The 20,763-nt window shown below is 43.8% G+C and overlaps 1 protein-coding gene across 2 annotated transcripts in view; it reads right to left on the reverse strand.

Moving 5' to 3' along the window:
* LOC139390519 (mediator of RNA polymerase II transcription subunit 12-like) overlaps nucleotides 1–20,191 on the reverse strand; it is a 98,243-nt gene extending 78,052 nt beyond the window's left edge. Inside the window, exons 1-22 of one of the 2 annotated variants that reach the window (XM_071137678.1) lie at nucleotides 19,973–20,191; nucleotides 18,459–18,563; nucleotides 18,154–18,345; nucleotides 17,723–17,882; nucleotides 17,288–17,463; nucleotides 16,123–16,233; nucleotides 15,099–15,371; nucleotides 13,060–13,206; nucleotides 12,429–12,528; nucleotides 12,030–12,166; nucleotides 11,350–11,481; nucleotides 10,836–10,962; nucleotides 9,973–10,196; nucleotides 9,628–9,687; nucleotides 9,317–9,451; nucleotides 4,824–4,968; nucleotides 3,958–4,076; nucleotides 3,552–3,695; nucleotides 3,252–3,415; nucleotides 2,661–2,792; nucleotides 2,033–2,260; nucleotides 1,713–1,857 (exon numbers count right to left, since the gene is read on the reverse strand). In XM_071137678.1, the coding sequence (XP_070993779.1) occupies nucleotides 1,713–1,857; nucleotides 2,033–2,260; nucleotides 2,661–2,792; nucleotides 3,252–3,415; nucleotides 3,552–3,695; nucleotides 3,958–4,076; nucleotides 4,824–4,968; nucleotides 9,317–9,451; nucleotides 9,628–9,687; nucleotides 9,973–10,196; nucleotides 10,836–10,962; nucleotides 11,350–11,481; nucleotides 12,030–12,166; nucleotides 12,429–12,528; nucleotides 13,060–13,206; nucleotides 15,099–15,371; nucleotides 16,123–16,233; nucleotides 17,288–17,463; nucleotides 17,723–17,882; nucleotides 18,154–18,345; nucleotides 18,459–18,563; nucleotides 19,973–20,074 (3,258 nt within the window). In that variant the 5' untranslated portion in view covers nucleotides 20,075–20,191. Of the gene's footprint in view, nucleotides 1–1,712; nucleotides 1,858–2,032; nucleotides 2,261–2,660; nucleotides 2,793–3,251; nucleotides 3,416–3,551; nucleotides 3,696–3,957; nucleotides 4,077–4,823; nucleotides 4,969–9,316; nucleotides 9,452–9,627; nucleotides 9,688–9,957; nucleotides 10,197–10,835; nucleotides 10,963–11,349; nucleotides 11,482–12,029; nucleotides 12,167–12,428; nucleotides 12,529–13,059; nucleotides 13,207–15,098; nucleotides 15,372–16,122; nucleotides 16,234–17,287; nucleotides 17,464–17,722; nucleotides 17,883–18,153; nucleotides 18,346–18,458; nucleotides 18,564–19,972 lie in introns of both variants that reach the window. The other variant, XM_071137677.1, reaches the window with a different exon arrangement.
* Between the last annotated feature and the right edge of the window lie 572 nt (nucleotides 20,192–20,763).

The following is a 20,763-nucleotide window of genomic DNA, read 5'->3' on the forward strand; positions in this document are numbered from 1 at the left end:
TGTGTAAAGGATCTGAATTCTTATGTAAATGTGATCTTTTTAAAAATCTTTTTAAAATCTTTTTTTTAAACATTTCAAAATAACTTTTTTTGCTTTGTCATTATGGGGTAGTGTGTGTAGATTGATGAGGGGGAAAAAAACAATTTAATCCATTTTTAGGATAAGGCCGTAACATACAATTTGGAAAAAGTCAAGGGGTCTGAATACTTTTAGAATGAACAGTATGGTCATAGGGTAGCCCACAGTTATGGGCCAATTTGCACATTTGCTCCTCAAAGTAAACGGGGAATTGCATGAAATTTCTTTTTATTTTTGTTTCAAACCATTTTTAAAATGTTGATCCCAGTGTCACACATTGGTCCCAATATTTATAGATTTACCCACTTACGGTCTCTCAAAGACCAACTTAATTCATTCAAACATTTTAACCATCGTAAGGCTGTTGTTCCAAACGGCATCCCTAGCCGTGTCCTCAGAGCATGTGCATACCAGCTGGCTGTTGTGTGTTCGGACATTTTTAATCTCTCTAGCTCAGGCCGCTTCAAATGTCCAATATCATCCCCATTCCCAAGAAAGGGAAAGAAACTGAAAGACTACCGACCCAACACGCATTTCATCATCATGAAGTGCTTTGAGAGTCAACGACCACATCACCGCATCCCCCCCCTCCGACAGTCGACCCTCTCCAATTCCCCTACTGCCCTGACCGATCCACGGCTGACCCAATCGCCATTGCACTGCATACTGCCCTCACCCACCTGGACAAAAGGAATGCATATGTGAGGATGCTGTTCATTGACTACAGCTCGGCCTTCAATACCATAGTGCCCGCTTAGCTCACCACAAAGCTCATGGCCCTGAACTCCTAATGCAACTGGGTCCGGACATCCTGACGGGCCACCCCCAGGTGGTGAAGGTAAGCAACATTACCTCCGACACTGATTCTCCACAAGGGGTCATCCTCAATCCCCTCCTGTACTCCCTGAATACCCGACTGCGTGGCCTCAAAAGTTGTAGGCCTAATTGCCAACAACAATAAGACGGCCTACTTGGAGGAGGTAAACACTCTGATGCCGCGGTACCAGGTAAACAACCTCTCCCGTAACGTCAGAAAAACAAATGAGCTGATTGTGGACTTCAGGAGGAACTAGGCTGGGCACGCCCCCATCCTCATAAACTGGGCCGCCGTGGAGACGGTAAAACTGGCAAGATCCTCGACATACACATCTCAATGCTGAAGAAATTCAGCCCGTCTCCAAGGGCCTTCACAGTGTTCAACAGGAACAACATCGAGAGCATACTGTCGGGCTGAATCACAGTCTGGTATGGCAACTCCACCGCCGTGGATCGCAAGGCATTATAGAGGGTGGTACGCTCAACCGAATACATTATTGGATGCACACTGCCTGCCCTCCAGGACACCTACAACGCCAGGTGTCACAGGAAGGCCAATAAAATCATCAGGGCACCCAGCCACCCAAGCCATGGTCTGTTCTTCCCGTTTCCATCACTCAGACCGTTGCAGTATAGGAACATCATGGCAAAATCTGTAAGTCTGGCCAATAGATTCTACCCCCAGATCATCAGGCTGCTGAATAGCCACCACTAGTCAGCTATCTGCTTCCATGTCACCCCCACCCACTCCCCCAGTCTGCAGGGCTATTGCGCAGTGTGCGCGTGTAGGTGTGCCGAGTGCGTGTGAACACACTCACATCCACGTTGCACAGCAGGTCATTGAAGCCACAGTTGCCATTGTTGGAGGAGCAGCAGAGGGCCTTGAGGACGCCCAGCCACTCAGCACTCAGAGAGCGACAGTACGCAGTCATCTCCGCACACAGGATCCCAATGTCATTCACTCTGTATAAATAGACACACAGAGATGGGTATTAAACTCATAACACCTTACTATATAATTCATATAATATACGCATAACTGGTTAGTTGACAGTCAAGACTCCTGAATTGTTTTAATGCATCTGGACATATCCGCAATCAATTATTGATAACGGTTTTATAGAAAAACAGTGCTTGCCTCTCGGGGTCCCGGTGGTCCACGCACACATCCATGAGGACATTGCAGACAAAACTGTAGCGATTGGCGGGGCTGTCGTTGAGGATCTTACCCACCATGCTGTGGTTGAAGTTGTGGGCCGACGGGTTGGCGATGGCCTCCATCATGAACACAGGGTCCCACAGCATATTGGAGTCTGATGGGTCGATGTTACAGTAGATGGAGTTCTTTACCTTGGAGCAGAACTCACTGGACCAGGGAGGGAGAGACATATATTTAGAGAGCCTGGACATTGATGTTTCTGCATTATGATTCATTTACATGGCACTACAACATTCTATGGCAGCAATGTTAGCTCCCAATTAACATTACATGGGGGATATTAAACAATGCAATGTAACTGAATGTCTAAAGAATGTAACAAATATTCAAAATTCTACAAGTTGCCCCAACTCTCTAAATACATGGGTCTGAGGGAGAGGAAGGACACGGATTGTTTTTAGAATCATTAGACGGCTACCATGTGGGGCCAAATATTTTGGTTTCAACACAATGTTTACTTGACTTGGCCCACTAAAACAATGTCATGGAAATGGTAGAATACAATAAAACTGCATTGAACAGTTGATGGTCCATGTTCATGTTTAACCTGAAGATCTCTCCAAACTTGCTCTTGAGGTGACTGCAGGAGGTATAGAGGTCATACAGGTAGGCCAGGATGCAGCGCTCAGCTGAGGAGCAGTCTGCAGGGTTCACCCCTGACTTCACCACGATGCGCAACCTGGTTAATGAAAATAATTCAACACGTTAATGCAAAACAACAAAGGACAGAACGCTTCCTGTACTAAATGAGATATGGAAGACAGGTTGAATTGAGTTTGCAGGATACAAGGTGACCATTGCAATAGTCCCAAAAGTGCAAACTCCAAAGTATTTGAGGGGTGCATTTGACTCCAAAGTATTTGCTTTAGCTATACTTTTTGATGACCTAGGTCTGAATAAAACAGAGACGGGTTTATTGTCAGTGAATAGCCTAGGTACCTGACTGTTTCTGCATTCAATAACGCTATGTAACTGCCTTGCCCATACAATGGCTAAAGTCGATTCAGACTGGCTATATAATAGAGCTGAATGCCTAGGGGTTGGATAGCGCCCCAGGCTATTGATGTGAATGACTAAGGGTTGGATGGCATTAGCACCCAGGCTATAAAAGGTGAATAGTTAAGCTTGTGTGACTTACCCGTCAAAGACCTGCGCCGTCTGCTCGGGGTTGAGGATGAGGCAGGAGTGGTACCTCCGCAGCACGGCCACGATGCACAGACACAAGCCCGTGGTGTAGCTGCCCACCAGGCTGGACGACTTGAGCAGCAGCTCTGCCTCCACCAGGCTCAGCTCGTTCAGCAGCTAGAGACACAAGAGAAGGTTAATTATACAAATATTAAAACCATTCAGGGAATAAAATAGAAAATATAACTATCACTACGAAAAGTGTAATTAAATGCTACGATTAAATGCATTGACATTAGAGATAAAGCTGTACCTGAATGGCAAAGTCGATGAGGCCACTAATGTTAAGGGAGTACTCCATGAGGTCAAATATGAACTGGATGTGCTGGACCAGGGGCAGGTGATAGGACATCCCTAAGGCAAAGCTGGTGATCTGTTCAAGAACATTCCTGGACACCTAGTCATAGAGAAGGGAAACAGGCCTACTGTAAATACATAACTGTGAATATCCATAACATTGCAAACTCCAGTATCAAAATAAAAGTAATTGAAAATATCAGTTTGTAGTGAAAGATGTGGTTTTATAGGAATCATTTAATTGAATTGCATATCATCAGTATCTATTTTTACTGAATAACTTCAGAGGATTCCACTAGCAAGTTTTGAAGCACCATTAAAAAAAGGTGAGACTGGACTGCTATGGGAGGAGTGTCGCTCACCTGAGAGGTGACCTGGTGCTGGTCAAAGTGGGAGAGGTGCTGAAATTTGGAGAAGATGTCCTCTGCTGTGGGGAAGGCCTCGGGCTTACTCCTCTTCCTCTTCTGTCCTTCATCTCCTCCTGAGAGAGAAAAGAAAATCGACTATTATATATAGGGCCATTCTCAAAGGTTAGAGCTCGTCTGATGACATGTTTATGCCCCAAATGGCACCCCATGCACTTAAAATTCACATTATAAAATAGATTGTGCTCAAATAACACAATTCAAATATTAAAAGGAAAAGAGAAGAAATTACTTGAATGAAGTAAGCTAAAGCACTTCAGCCTGAGTAATTATCACTTTTCAAATAACCCTTGTTAAGGTCACATGTTCTGAGAAATAAGATGGGTGTCAGCAACTGACAGCTATTAGCATAGAAACCGGACAGGATGAAAATTAAAATTGAATGAAGGTTGCGAGCTCTATGTAGGAATAGTGCACTATTTGTGAGGTAGCCCGAGAGCTGAGTCAGCATTAAAAAAAAAAAGGGACAGCATCCATAAAAAAAAAACAATGTTAAAAAGATAACGGCTCGCTGCAATCTGCACAAACATTATATGCAGTGTGATATACAGGGAGCACATCTGCTGAGAGCTCCATAAATCTATGGTTGAACATCACGACTGGTGCGCAGTCATGTCAGAGTCTCGAGTTTCCAGAACGAGCATAGTCTTTCTTATCCCTCTATGTGGAACATGCTAAAAGCAACTGCAGAGAGAAATACATACCATTTTGCACGAGGGAAAACAGAAGCCCCATAGATAAGATAATACAAGCAGTTACCATCATCAATCGTAAAGCATGTAAACCACCAGTAAGGGTCTTACCGGTCTCTGCTGTGCTTTTGCGGTTGAGCACCTTCAAGATGTCTTTGGTGATTTTCTTGATAGCGTGCCTTGCTTCGTCTCGCTGCTTTCCCACGCCGTAGAGCACCACCAGGCGCTGGTTGCACTCGTGACTGGCACTCTCCTCCTGGGAACAACAAGTCAGTCAATGTATGCACTACGCGTTGAGTAGTGGAAGTAGTTTATGTAGCCTGAGATCTGAAGACTTATGTTGGCCCTTAACGCTAATGCCTAGACCAGGGATGGGCAACTTTGCAGGGGCTGGGGTTACAAAAAATCTGAACTCATCATGAGTGGCCATACTGGCCCATGGGTCTGAGTACCCACAACCATACCCACCCAGAGCTAGCCCTAGCCCCCCCCCCCCCATATTGACAGTGTAGAAGAAAGTTTGAGTACATTTTCTGCAATTCTACACATTTTAACATGGGGCATAGAGAAAATGTTAAAGTTATAAAGCAAGTTTGCTGCAATTCATTATGCCATGGGGCAGATGAGATTTAGCACATTTTGTCATGGGACAGAATTTCAGTTTTACAGCAAATTTCCTGCAATTCTAGATATTTTGCCATTAGGTTGAGAGAAATGTTTATAGTTTTTAATATGATATCAAAGTGCGACTAAAAAAATCTAATTGGGGCTCCCCGGTCAGATTACTACAAGTTAAAAAGGTAGCTGGTCGCTAGACTAACTCGCCAATAAAAAATATTTATCTGCAGTTGCCCAACCCTAGCCTAAACTTTAGCTCAGAATGCTAACTGTGTCAAGGAGTGAGTCAACACATGCATAGTGGAGGTAGTTCACAGGTAGTTCACAGATGCACCCGCTTGTTCAAATCAAAACGTTATTTTTCACGTGCCGAATACAATGCTTACTTATATGCCATTAACCAACAATGTAGTTCAAGGAATAGATTATCGAAAAAAATCTACTAAATAAAAAAGTACAACATTTTATAAAAACGTAACAATAACGAGGCTATATGCAGGGGGTACCGGTACCGAGTCAATGTGCGGGGGCACAGGTTAGTCAAGGTAATTTTTACATTTAGGTAGGGGTAAAGTGACTATGCATGGATAATAAACATTAAGTAGAAGCAGTGTAAAAAGAGAACAGTCTGACTTGGGTGACTAGAATTGTTGGTCCTTCCTCTGACAACGCCTAGTATATAGGTCCTGGATGTCAGGAAGCTTGGCCCCAGTGATGTACTGGGCCATACGCTCCACCCTCTGTAGCACCTTATGGTCGGAGGCCAAGCAGTTGCCATACCAGGTGGTGATGCACTTGATGGTACAGCGGTATAACTTGGAGGATCTGGGGACCCACGCCAAATCTTTTCAGTCTCCTTAAGGGGGAAAAGGCGTTGTCGTGCCCTCTTCACGACTGTCTTGGTGTGTTTGGACCATGATAGTTTTTTGGGGACATGGACACAAAAGGAACTTGAAACTCTCGACCTACTCCACTACAGCCCCTTTGATGGGGGCATGTTGGGCCCTCTTTTTCCTGTAGTCCTACGATCAGATCTTTTGGGTTGCTCACGTTGAGGGAGAGGTTGTTGTCCTGGCACCACGGTGATCAGACCTACCACAGTGATCAGACCTACCACTGTTGTGTCGTCAGCCAACTTAATGATGGTGTTGGAACGGTGTTTGGCCATGGAGTCATGAGTGAACAGGGAGTACAAGAGGGGACTAAGCACGCACTCCTGACTTGCCACCGTGTTGAGGATCAGCATGGCAGGTGTGTTGTTGCTTACCCTTACCACCTGGTAGTCCAGGATCCAGTTGTAGAGGGAGGTGTTTAGTCCCAGGGTCCTTAGCTTAGTGATGAGCTTGGAGGGCACTATGGTGTTGAGCGCTGAGCTGTGGTCAATGAACAGCATTCTCACACAGGTGTACCTTTTGTCCAGGTGGAAAAGGGCAGTGTGAAACGCGATAGAGATTGTGGCATTTGTGGATTTGTTGGGGCGATACGCAAATAGGAGTCCGACTAGGGTTTCCGGGATGATGGTGTTAATGTGAACCATGACCAGCCCTTCGAAGCACTTCATGGCTACTGACGTGAGTGCTACGGGGCAGTAGTCATTTAGGCAGGCTACCTTTGCTTTTTGGGGCCTAGGGACTATGGTGGTCTGCATGAAACATGTAGGTACTACAGACTCGGTCAGGGAGAGGTTGAAAATGTCAGTGAAGACACTTGCCAGTTGGTCCACGCATAATCTGAGTACAAGTCCTTGTAATCCATCTGGCCCCACGGCCTTGTGAATGTTGACCTGTTTAAAGAAGTCTTACTCACATCAGATGGCGCCGGAGAAGGCAGACATTTTGCGCGCCCCCAGCCGATTGTGGTTTTTCGTTTGTAACTTATTTTTTTACTTGCAGTTGAAGTCGGAAGTTTACATACACCTTAGGAATCGTGAAAAACGTATTTGACTAACATTTAATCCCAGTAAAAATTAGTAAATTAGGATCACCACTTTATTTTAAGAATGTGAAATGTCAGAATAATAGGATAATTATTTATTTCAGCTTTTATTTATTTCTTTCATCACATTCCCAGTGGGTCAGAAGTTTACATACACTCAATTTGTATTTGGTAGCATTGCATTAAATTGTTTAACTTGGGTCAAACGTTTTGGGTCGCCTTCCACAAGCTTCCCACAATAAGTTTGGTGAATTTTGGCTGGTGTAACTGAGTCAGGTTTGTAGGCCTCCTTGCTCGCACACGCTTATTTAGTTCTGCCCACAACTTTTCTATAGGATTGACGTCAGGGCTTTATGATGGCCACTCCAATACCTTGACTTTGTTGTCCTTAAGCCATTTTGCCACAACTTTGGAAGTATGCTTGGGGTCATTGTCCATTTGGAAGACCCATTTGCGACCAAGCTTTAACTTACTGACAGATGTCTTAAGATGTTGCTTCAATATATCCACATACATTTCCCGCCTCATGATGCTATCTATTATGTGAAGTGCACTAGTCCCTCCTGCAGCAAAGCACCCCCACAACATGACGCTGCCACGCCCGTGCTTCACGGTTGGGATGGTGTTCTTTGGCTTGCAAGCCTCCCCCTTTTTCTTCCAAACATAACGATGGTCATTATGGCCAAACAATTCATCTTCACAAGGTCCATTGCTGTTGTTCTGGGATTGATTTGCACTTTTCGCACCAAAGTGCGTTAATTTCTAGGAGACAGAACGCGTCTCCTTCCTGAACGGTATGACGGCTGCGTGGTCCCTTGCGTACAATTGTTTGTACAGATGAACGTGGTACCTTCAGGCATTTGGAAACTGCTCCCAAGGATGAAGCAGACTTGTGGAGGTCTACAATTTTTTTTCTGAGGTCTTGCCTGATTTCTTTTGATTTTCCCATGATGTTAAGCAAAGAGGCACTGAGTTTGAAGGTAGGCCTTGAAATACATCCACAGGTACACCTCCAATTGACTCAAATTATGTCAATTGCCTATCAGAAGCTTCTAAAGCCATGAAATTATTTTCTGGAATTTCCAAGCTGTTTAAAGGCACCATCAACTTATTGTATGTACACTTCTGACCCACTGGAATTGTGATAAAGTGAATTATAAGTGAAATAATCTGTCTGTAAACAATTGTTGGAAAAATTACTTGTATCATACAAAGTAGATGTCCTAACCGACTTGCCAAATCTATAGTTTGTTGACAAGAAATTTGTGGAGAGGTTGAAAACCAGTTTTAAAGGATTCCAACCTAAGTGTATGTAAACTTCCGACTTCAACTGTATTTTGTACATAATGTTGCCGCTACCATCTCTTATGACCGAAAATAACTATGACATCAGGACTACGATTACTCACATCAGCTACGGAGAGCATGATCACAGTCGTCCAGAACAGCTGTTGCTCTCATGCATGCTTCAGTGTTTCTTGCCCCGAAGCGAGCATAAAAGGCATTTAGCTCATCTGGTAGGCTCGCGTCACTGGGCAGCTCGCGGCTGGGTTTCCCTTTGTAGTCCATAATAGTTTGCAAGCCCAGCCACATCCGACGAGCGTTAGAGCCGCTGAAGTAGGATTCAATCTTTGACACTTTGCCTGTTCGATGGTTCGTCTGAGGGCAAAGCGTAATTTCTTTTAAGTATCCTGATTAGTGTCCCTCTCCTTGAAAGCGGAAGGTTATGTGTTATCTCAGATCTGCAGACTTGTGTTAGCACCCTTAGCGAATGCCTAGTCTTTAGCTCAAAGGGATAACTGTGTCAAATAGTGAGTACATTTGTGCATAGGATATGTAGTGGAGGTTGTGTGAAAAGCATTACCAGAAAATCTGTAAACGTTTGTTACCAATGTAGCGAAAGTAGTTCACAAAGCTTTACTGGGTGATGAGTAAACTTCACTCCCAGAGCCTAGGCTTTTGCCCAGAGGGCTAACATGTCTAGATTTGCACTGATAACCCAGAATTAAAATCCATCTGAGCTAGCAAAAACCTCTCTCCGGACTGCTTGCCTGGGGGATGGGGAAGTGGGTGGCATACTGGATGTGGCGGGGCTGCTCGTACACCAATGGAAAGGCAGGATCCTGGGCAGTCTTCTCGGGGGAGGGGCTGCCCTTTGACTCACAGTACATGGGGGGAGAAAACATCTACAAAAAAAGAGACAGCTAAAATTAATAGGGCTGTACACATGATGGAAAGGTTATCCAGAGGTCAATGGGAAAGTAGGATGAAGTACAGTTAAGAATACTATATAGTTGTGCCAGGGAGAATATTCACTAGTGCACATTACAGTGGCTGCCAATTTCTGAGACATGATGCTTACCTCATCGAAATTAGTACTCGAGTTGGGATCAATCTCCATTGACTCTGAGAGACCAGTGTCCTGCGAAAAGAAAAAAAGACAATATTTATTCCCCAAATTAATTCAAAAGCAATTAGTTATTACTGATGGGGCGGCAGGTTGGGCCAGTAACCGTAAGGACGCTGGTTCGAATCCCCGAGACGACTATGTGAAAAATCTGTCAATGTGCCCATGAGCAAGAGACTTAACCCTAATTTATCCTGTAAATTGCTCTGGATAACAGCATCTGCTAAACGACTCAAATGTAAATGTAGGGTGATTCATCATGCACAATAAACAAACAGCAGCCACCTCCACATAACATGCCTCATTCTTGACACTGCTGCCAGCCTCCTTGCGCTCTGATTCGTCTGAGGGCTCATCGCTAGGGGAACGGGGGCGAGGCAGGTGAGAGTCAGAGGCAAGGTCGCCGCGGGAGATGAGCGTGCACATGTAGATGTTGTGGGAGAAGACATCGTGGCGGATGAGCTCGCAGAAGAGCAGCACCTGGTTGGAGAACTCCACCCGCTCGCTCTCGTTGCTCGGCTCAGCTAAGGAGGAGAGACAGAGGGAGATAGTTTGTTACTATACACTCCAGCATTAGCAGCAGTAACAAAGGTTTATAATATGATATGACATTTAGCAAACACTTTTATCCAAAGCAACTAACAGTAGTGCACACATACATTTTTGTACGGGTGGCCCAAGCAAGAATCAAACGTATTATCCTGATGCAAGCGCCATGCTCTACCAACTAAGCCGCACAGGACCCTTATTAAGTTTAGCAAACCCAATACCCATTCCCCACTATCGTGCCGACTCGAACAATACTGTGCTGTTGCGGATGTTTTCTTTCCACATTGTCCTTTTCAGCAATAGGGTGGATGTGTAACTAGACCAGCGCAGTACAGCATAGCTCAAGTCCCAGAGACATAGTAGTGCATAACAACGGGAGACGGTAAATCCAAAAGGGTGCTGGAATAAGGAACAATATTAAGAAATGCAGAGAGCCAAGCTGGCTCCTAAACGGCACCCTATATTGCATTTATAGTGCACTACTTTTGACCAGGGCCCTGGTGAAAAGTAGTACATTATAGAGAATAGGGTGCCATTAGGGACAGAGCTGCAGACAACCAAAATAAGGGAATATAATTAAATAGTAGTATGAATGAAGTGAAGGGCAGACTCACTGAGCACGGGGGCCTGAGTGTCCAGGAACTGTAGGAGCACGTCCTGAAACACAGGCAGGGTGGCCGCCGAGAGAGAGCCCGATGACACCGAGCCTTTCTCATCCACCACCTCTGACTCACCGCACCTCTGTGAACTCTCAATCATACGCATAGTGTGAGAACCACTGCAATTGAGCAAATATACCTTACAGGGGTAGTACAATTTCATTAAACGATTTAGACAACATTGCAAAGAAAATGTTTGCCTTCTGGAAATACAAAAACCTATACCTCATCTTATGACAGAATGTAAAAACTTGTTATTTAAAGGGGTGTGGCCATCTTCATCCTTTATGTAATCTCAAGGTTAAAATCTCTTTTGCACGAGAGACATGTTTTCAAGAGGCAACAAAGGAGAATCCTCAGGAACAGCTGTGGCTGAGTGACTCATGGGCCCCATGTCATTATGGAGCAGTCACGGTGCTTTTTGTGTGTGTGTGCTTTTTGTGTGTGTGTGTGTGCGCCTCTCCTTCACCTCGGCTTCGATCTCCGCCTGTCTCTTCTCCAGTAGCTTGGCCACCACCATGGCCCTGTGGCGGCCAGACCTCTTGCAGCACACCGCCCACTCACACAGCAAGGTCACCACTGCGTCGTCATCAGGGGACATCTACACATAGAGAAACATGTCAGGGCAAAGACCATACAGCACGGAAACCTGTGTCTGGAGAATTCTACGTAGTGTTTCTAGAATGTAATAAAATAGAAAAGAGTCGAATAGAACACAGTTAATTGTCCACAGAAGAAGAAATTATGTGTTATTGGGCAGGTAGCTTAGTGGTTAGAGCGTTGGGTCAGTAACTGAAAGGCTGCTAGATCAAATCCCTGAGCTGACAAGGTAAAAATCTGTCGTTCTGCCCCTGAACAAGACAGTTAACCCACTGTTCCTAGGCCGTCATTGTAAATCAGAATTTGTTCTTAACTGACTTGCCAAGTTAAATAAAGGTTCAATAAAATAAAAAATATACTGTAATGACTAGTCCAAATGGAATCTGAGGAAGCAGATTTTCTTTTCGCCGCAGTGTTTGTTGGGCTCTTACTCAAACTTTACATTTTGGCTTTTCATCTGCAAGTGCAAATCATTAAAGTCTTCAGACTTGACATATGCAGGAGTGCTCATCTTAGAGACCACTACAATATTGATTGGGAAAAAATTACCTCGTGACCGTCTTTGTTCTGGCCCGAGCCAAAGATGCGGTTGTAAAGGGAATCCAGGGAATTGCTGAAGTCTGACTTCTCAAAGCTGTGGTTGTCTAGAACCTCCAAGGTGTGTAGGACCCTCCCAATGGTGAAGCCTGGTGAAAGCAGAAAAATAATTGTGAGGTAAAATACTAAATGTTGCTCATTTCCATTTCCCTTACGCACCTAGGGCTGGATAACCCAAACACAGGTCAAGCCTAGTGCTGGACAAAAAGCATGCTCAATGGAGAATCTCCATTGAAATAGGTTTTTAGTCCAAGACTAGTCTCAATCTTTGTCAGGGAAAACAGCCCATAGAGTCATTGTCTGGATGTATTATGTCATTTTATAGGTGCCTCTTAACAGCGGTTTCTTTACCAGCAGTTGTCTCCTGACATTTATCAAAGGACCAGCGGAACTCCACAGCCTGCCCTCGGTCCTTGACCTGCTCCTCTATTTCTCGCACCTTTGCACGGACCTGATGTAAAAGCATAGATAAGACTGAGATAAGCAGATATGGATGTAAATATCTCATGGCTCAAAGTGGAGGAGAGATTGACTTCATCACTACTTGTCTTTGTAAGTGTTGACATGCTAAATGCACCGAGGTGTCTGTTTAAAATACTAGCACACAGCTCTGACATCCATGCATACCCCACAAGACATGCCATCATAGGTCTCTTCACAATCCCCAAGTCAAGAACATGTCATGTAATATTTTAAATTGTATAGAACTGCCTTAATGTTGCTGGACCCTACCTTGGCAGCAGCTAATGGAAATCCTTAATACAAATAGGACAGCTGAGAGGACAAATACAAATCTCAATCTAGTAGGCAAGAGGCATGCAATGATGTTAACCTTTCAATCAATCAACAAATGCATTAGTCTCAAAGTGCTGCGCAGCAAACAGCAGGATCATAATCCAAACCTAATGCCAAAGGTACAGTGGCATGGAATATCTCCCTAGGTGGGAAGAAACCTTGACAAGAACCAGACTCTGGGCCTTACCTGCTGTGTAAAGGTGCCGTTGCCCCCTGGCATGGGCAGGTTGGAGGGGGAGATGGGCAATAGGTCCAGTGGGGAACCAGTCTTGTTCCGGCTATCTGTCAGAGAGTAGTGCCACACCAGGGCACTGGGACAGCACAGCATAATACTCTGACGAAACCAAGACGGGGAGAATAAGAATTTAGGGATGTGACTGACAATAGGGCAGCATATAACCTAGCTGTTAGAGCATTGGGCCAGTAACCGAAAGGTCACCAGTTTGAATACCCGACAATGTAAAAAAAAAAATCTGTTGATGTTTCCTTGAACAAGGCAGGTAACCCTAATTTATTGGGGACCTAAGCATTGAAGGTCGACAAGAACACAGTGGAACATGATAGGTTTGTTTGAGGTCATAGGATTTTCCATTTTTTTTCCTATGGGATACCCTTATTATTAGGAACCTGGCTGCAGTTCCTATGGCTTCCATTAGATGTCAACAGTCTTTAGAAATAGTTCAATGTTTTTCTTTTGAGAAATGAAGAAGTAGTGCTATTCATTGTAAGTGTCACTCCAGGTGGACTCTACTGTTTTGATGCGCATTTATTAGATACTTTGTAGGCATGTCTGAATCAAATGCGCCAAATAAATTGGACATTTTTGGGACATAAAGACGGATATTATCGAACAAAAGGACCATTTGTGATGTTTCTGTGACATTTTGGAGTGCCAACAGAAGCAGATCTTCAAAAGTAAGGCATGAATTATATCGCTATTTGTGACTTTTGTGGTGCACCTGCATGGTTGAAATATGATTGTGTGTTTGTATGCGGGGCGCTGTCCTCAGATAATAGCATGGTTTGCTTTCGCCGTAAAGCCTTTTTGAAATCTGACACCGCGGCAGGATTAACAAGAAGTTAAGCTTTATTTTGATGTAAACACATTTTTTAAAGAATGTTAAATGTTATTTTTGAATTTCACGCTATTTCACCGGATGTTGGCCGGGTGGGACGCTACCGTCCCACCTGCCCATAAGAAGTTAAAGGTCTTGCTCACATTGGCTACCGAGAGCGTGATCACACAGTCGTCCGGAACAGCTGGTGCTCTAATGCATGCTTCAGTGTGGCTTGCCTAGAAAGCGGCAACTCTTGGCTGCCCGGCCAAACTGAGCGATTAGGGGAGAAGGGCCTTGGTCAGGGAGGTGACCAAGAACCCGACGGTCACTCTGACAGAGCTCTAAAGTTCCTCTGTGGAGATGGGAGAACCCTCCAGAAGGACAACCATCTCTACAGCACTCTACCATTCAGGCCTTTATGATAGTGGTGCCAGATAGGCCTTTATGATAGTGGTGGCAGACAGAAGCCACTCCTCAGTAAAAGGCACATGACAGCCCGCTTGGAGTTTGCCAAAATACACCTAAAGGACTCTCTGACCATGAGAAACAAGATTCTCTGGTCTGATGAAACCAAGATTGAACTCTTTGGCCTGAATGCCAGACGTCACGTCTGGAATAAACTTGGCATATCCCAACGGTGAAGTATGGTGGTGGCAGCATCATGCTGTGTCAGTGATTTTCAGCGGCAGGGGAATGAAAGACGAGTCAGGATCGAGGAAAAGATTAATGGAACAAAGTACAGAAAGATCATTGATGAAAACCTGCTCCAGAGAGCTCAGGACCTCAAACTGGGGCTAAGATTCACCTTCAACAGGACAACAGCCATAAGCACACAGCCAAGACAGCACAGGAGTAGCTTCGGGACAAATCTCTAAATGAACTTTAGTGGCCTAGCCAGAACCAGATTTAATCAATTATAAAAAAAGGCTGTAACCTAACAAAAAGTGGAAAAAGTCAAGGGGTCTGAATACTTTCCGAAGGCACTGTAAATATAACATGGAAAATCAGAAACAATCACAACACTGAACATGTTACCAAAGCTAGTTCACCAACTTAGTCATGTACCATACTAGCCTGATGGCTTAGCAGTAATATTAATAGTACTGCAGTAGCAGTAATAAGCAATCCATTCAGTTCAGTGGGAAGGCTATTGAGCGTGTTTGTGTACCTGTAGCATGCAGCTGAGCCCAAACACCAAGGGCCTGTGTTGAGGGCAGATGTAGAAGTCTGTAAAGGGGGTCTGGGGCTGATTGCCCCCTGCGGGCTGGGAGGTGGGCATGGGGGGCAGGGCGTTCCCTGGCTGTGCCAGGATGCTGTGGGCCGGGTGTCCCCCGGCGCCGGGCCCCAGGCTCCCGTCACTTAGCAGCAGGTTGAGGCGGCGCGTGCAGAAATAGGCCAGCCTCCGGGACAGGTAGGCCGACTGCACAAATTCCCCTAAGTACTGAAGGAGGGGACATGACTCACAAGGTCAGTACACACTCTTCAGAGCTGATATGTGATCACAACAATGGAATACGGGGAAAAAAATAGAGGAGAGGGTAGCTAAGTCAGCTTCAATGACTAACCTGTAAAAGTTAACCTGTAACTCAGTGCATTTACTTCCAAGTGGATTAAACTGCACCGCCAGGGGAATATTACTGAAATATTGTTCGTTACTTAGGTTATTGTTAGAAGACTGCTAATGAACTTGGTGCTTGGCGTCACCCTGAGAGTGTCATATTAACAATGTACCATTTCTGCACAAAAGTTAGTTTGAAAAAGTAGCTTATAATGCCCCCAAATGTATAATTAGAAGATGCCATAAACCCTGGACATTTCCTGATTCTTGAAGATAAATTACATCTCGAGTGTCTCCTTAAGTTACTCTTTCCACATGAAATGTGTGGTTTGTAACATGGAGAATGAAATCCATCACTGCAGTAGGAGAAAGATAGTCTAGGAGAAAGGTCGCTAGTTTGAATCCCTGCACTGACAAGGTAAAACATCTGCCGATGTGCTCAAGCAAGGCACTTAACACTAATTGATAATAGCAGACCCTGGCCGTGACCTCAAGTCTCCATAGGTGTCTCAGGGGGAGCTGGGATATGCAAAAAACAGATTTCCAATACACACTTGGGTGAAATAGGAAAAAAATAAGCAACCACCAAATTATTAAGATGATGGGTGCTGTATGGATGGTATATAGGCATTACCTGTAGCAGGAGGGGCAGTAGCAGCTTCAGAAGCTCGTCCTCTCCAGGTCGGACCTTCTCGGAGCATTCCAACACCCACGTGAGGAACTCGTGTCTGTCTAGCATGCCATCCTGGACGCAAGCAAACAACCGTTTGTTATTGCTTGGTCTTCTACAACAAAGTATTTAGCGTAAATTAATCCTATGAAATTACTCCATTTCACTATTAATTCAGGGAGGTTTTAAAATGCCACGCAAAGAAGGGCACCTATTTGTAGAAAAAGCAGACACTGAATATCCCTTTGAGCATGGTGAAGTTATTAACTATGCTTTGGGTGGTGTATCAATACACCCAGTCACTACAAAGATACAGGTGTCCTTAACTCAGTTGCCGGAGAGGAAGGAAACTGCTCAGGGATGTCACGATGAGGGCAATGGTGATTTTAAAACAGTTAGAGTTTAATAGCTGTGAAGGGAGAAAACTGAGGATGGATGAACATTGTAGTTACACCACAGTACTAACCTGTACAGAATAAAAAATATTCCAAAACATGTATCCTGTTTGGAATAAGGCACTAAAGTAATACTGCAAAAAATATGGCAAAGAAAGGTACTTTTTGTCCTAAATACAAAGCATGTTTGGAGAAAATCCAACATCACCAAGTACCAATCTTCATATTTTCAAGCATGGTGGTGTCTGTCTGTATCATGTTTTGGATATGCTCGTATCCAAAGTGAACCGTTTTTGCTTGTTTGTGATGCTATGTTTGCATCTGGCCTTAATCATAAAATCCATACATTGTCTTATCGCTTACCTCATGGTTTAGTTTAACAAATAAATGACTGGCCCCCTAACAATAAGCTAACTTGCTAGAAGTTTCATGACATTTTCCCCTTCAACGAACCACTAATTAATTATACAGTGACATAGTGAAATAGGACTATACTATCACAACAGCCATTGCAGACAACTGTGTAAAGTTAACATCAAAGTAACAATTCTAACAAGTAACAACTCAATTTCAAACTGTTCAGTGAAAATAATTGCAGTTTGCTTATCACAAACTCATCAGACATAGGTCCCTGGTTGAGGCAGGCAGACATATGAAAACCTGAAGACAGACATGCAACCCAACACAGGCAGACAAACAGACAAAGAAACAGACAAACCAAAGGACCATCCAACCTGGAACATGAACATGGCCAGCTTCTCATTGTACTCCCACTGCTTCATGGCCGTGTCCACCTCGGCCGAGGTGGCCGGGAGAGGAGAGCCACAGCCCTGGCTGGGAGACTGGCGGTAGAACTCGGCCACCTTCTGCAACTGTTCCCACAGGTACTTTGTGATGATCTGAGTCCATTCTGCAGTGCAGACAGAAACAACAGTTCAATTCCTCACAATGACATATGCTCCTGTTAATGCAGCATGACTGAGCAAAATTCTAGAGATAAAGCAGCCTATCTTTTCTAAATGGCAGTGAACACACCCAGGACATTGGAATGTTACATTATTGAGGAGCTTTGGCCACAGGGGGGTAGCTGGAAAAAGCTCAATCATAAAAAACTGATGTTCCTAGGAGGATGGATAGGCTATATATTATTTTAAGGAGTGTTTGCTTACCTATGCAGGGGTCAATCACGTGCCGCTTCTTGACTTTTGTTTCTGTAATGGCGGCATGATACGCACAGGTCATCTTGATCATCCATGCTGAGCGCATCACAGGTACTGTGTACTTGGCCAAGTAGCCAAAAACCTCCTCCTTTTTACTAAAGATCGGCACCTAGCACACCAACACAATTTAACAAAACAGGTTTGATGGAGGATGTTGCTTCAGAATATTTTTTTGAATTTTGAGTTTGTGAGGGTGCTGTTATAATTTGAAGTGAGCAATTTTAAGAGTGCTGAAGAACAGTGAGCCTGATTCGAACCCATACTGACATGTGCTCCAGAGGCCGGTAGACCACCCCAGGCCAGAACACAACATATTTCTTTCACAATGTAGTGCTCTGCTGAATGTGCACCGCAGGGATGTTTTTGGTACAAAGTCCTACCTTCTTTGCCAGCTGGGTGAGTGGTTTAGTTCCGGCCAAATCTGTAAACCAGTTGTTGATAGAGCTCTGTGACCTGGCAGTAACGAGCCAGAAATTGTCCTTATGGTTAACCTGCGGCTTCCGTTTGCCTGTGTCTGGAAATGTGTTGTAGCGCAGCTTCTCTGCAATGATGCTGCTGAAATTTGAACTAATCTGTTGGGGTAATAGGGAAGTATGCAATGAACAAGAGATCCTACTATACATACAACATGAATCATGATTCACTACATGTGATACAAAGAGAAACATTATGAGTAGAAGATCACCTTTGAGGGATTGAAGTTGACATTTTTAGCACTTCCATGTTCATCCCCTGACACTGCCGGTTGATTATTAAATCCTTGCTTCACATTCAACGCAGTCAATTCATCCTGGAACAGAAATTGACATTAGATCTCGTGAAATTCAGTCCATGCAGTTGATGAAGTCACACAATGAACACCTGAACACAAAACAAATGACGAATAGCTCATTGGGGGATTGAGTAGCTAGATAATAAAATTGAGTTTACAGTTTTACATTTTACTCATTTAGCAGAGGGTCTTATCCAGAGCGACTTACAGTTAGTGCATTCATCTTTAAGAGAACTCGGTGAGACAACCACATCACAGTCGTAGTAAGTACATTTATCAGCATTTATCAACAAAGATGTGGCGACACTAGCTTTGGTAACACACACACACACACACACACACAAAAACGTTTCTGGGATTGGAGGACTTCTCGGGCGAATGAGTTACACAATAGGCTGTGACGAGCTGTACTGCCCTATCAGGCCCCATAGCTTGAGTGCAGAGAAATGGACATTTAAAGAATGGACGAAGTGGGAGTTTGTTTTGCTTTGTTTTGTTGACTATTTTTGTTGTGAGGAGTGAGTTAGATTACCAATCAAGTATGGTTTTCTTTTTTTACTTTGAATCCAGTAGTGGGCGGCAATACAACTTTTGGGTTGTAGTCCACCCTAAAACCTCACCGAGCTAGCTAAAATTATATGGCTAACGTTATCTATGGTATTGGTAGCTAAACTAGTAGTTCACGTTTGCTAAACTGTATAGTTTTATAATAGCTAGACACACACATGCTAACATTAGCACAACATGCAAGGCTTCTCCCCAAAGAATGTAAGAGGCGATGCGCCACCTTCTGGACATTTTTTGGCAGTTACAGGTGTTCAAAAACACAAAAATCTCTTGAGTCCTCTGGCTGAACTCAGCAGCACCACCTTGTTAAATCCTGGGGAGAACCCTCAATGGTAACGTTGACCCGTTTGCCAATTTGTGAAAATGAAGGCATTTAGCTAGCTAACATAGCTGCTAAATATGCTAGCTAAGTAGCTACCTCAAGCTTCTCCGAAATGAATCCGAGTTGTGTACCTAACTAACGTTACATTAAATGCAAGCAAGTTTACCTAATCTGCAACCATGCAAGTAACGTTAATGGTTAGTGCACTAATTTGATAACTTGAAATATGGCCAAATTATCTCTCGTAAAGTTTACACGTTACGTTAGAAAAGGTTGGCTAGCTAACTACGAGCTAGAATACTACTGTTATCAAGCTAACATTACCTGGTTGATGTTTAGCAAACTGAAAAGCCAAGTAACGTTAGCTGTTCATTGTTATTGCTAGAGAGACTGGCTTGGGCCTGTGATAGCCGTCTGGGACTAGCTAGCAACCGTAGTTAGTTAGCTAATGGGACTCCTTTCCAAATAACGGTAGCTAGGCTCTTTGTGTCAATTTGTCTTTGCAACGTTGGTTTGAGAAACGATTTAAGTTTCTGACCTCTTTTTGCTTTGGGTCTTGAGGATAAACGTCCGGAGGTCCGAGTCGTGGCCGCTTCAGTGGCCGGTGTTCGTAACTCAGGATCCCAAAAGCAGCCATCATTCAGCGGCATCACAGCCAAGGCTTTTCTCTTTCCGTTGGGCTCACTAGTTCCCACAGCCACAAAGTCATAATTATGGCTAAATCCCTCCTATTTCTCTTCACATAGTCTGATTTTTAAACGTAACCACACTGTTAACCTCACCTTAAATTAAGGCCAAGAAACGATTCTCCCCCTCTCGTTATTTTTTACGATATAGTAAATGTTGACTTTGTGGCTGTAGTAACTAGAGACAACCCTTTTTCGGTCTGAGTCTTGGAAGCCGGAAGGACGCTGATGCAGATAAGAGAACTCAAAATACTGTCGTCACTAGTTACCAAAGCCACAAAGTCAAACACCCCGCCTATTTCTAACATGTATCTTCTTAAAATCTGTTTTTAAACCTAACCCCAACCTTCTTGCTAATTTTATACCTAATCCTAACCATAGATTAAGACAAAAAAGCAAATTTCGTTTTTTATGAATTTTTACGATATAGCCCCTTTATTTTTTACTTTGTACCTGTGGTAATTACATGTCATTTGTAATGTGCCGACTATACATTCATTCACATTCTACAAAATAGCTAATAATATTCTTTCTTTACACCCATTTTTATTCATGCTATAGGTTTGTTTATGAACCGGGTAGTTTAGTGCATAGTTTGTGTGGAATTTACTCTGTTTTATATTGCAACAAAGTATAAATGTCC

This window comes from Oncorhynchus clarkii, chromosome 31 (assembly GCF_045791955.1).
Source record: "Oncorhynchus clarkii lewisi isolate Uvic-CL-2024 chromosome 31, UVic_Ocla_1.0, whole genome shotgun sequence".
Classification (NCBI taxonomy): Eukaryota; Metazoa; Chordata; class Actinopteri; order Salmoniformes; family Salmonidae; genus Oncorhynchus; species Oncorhynchus clarkii.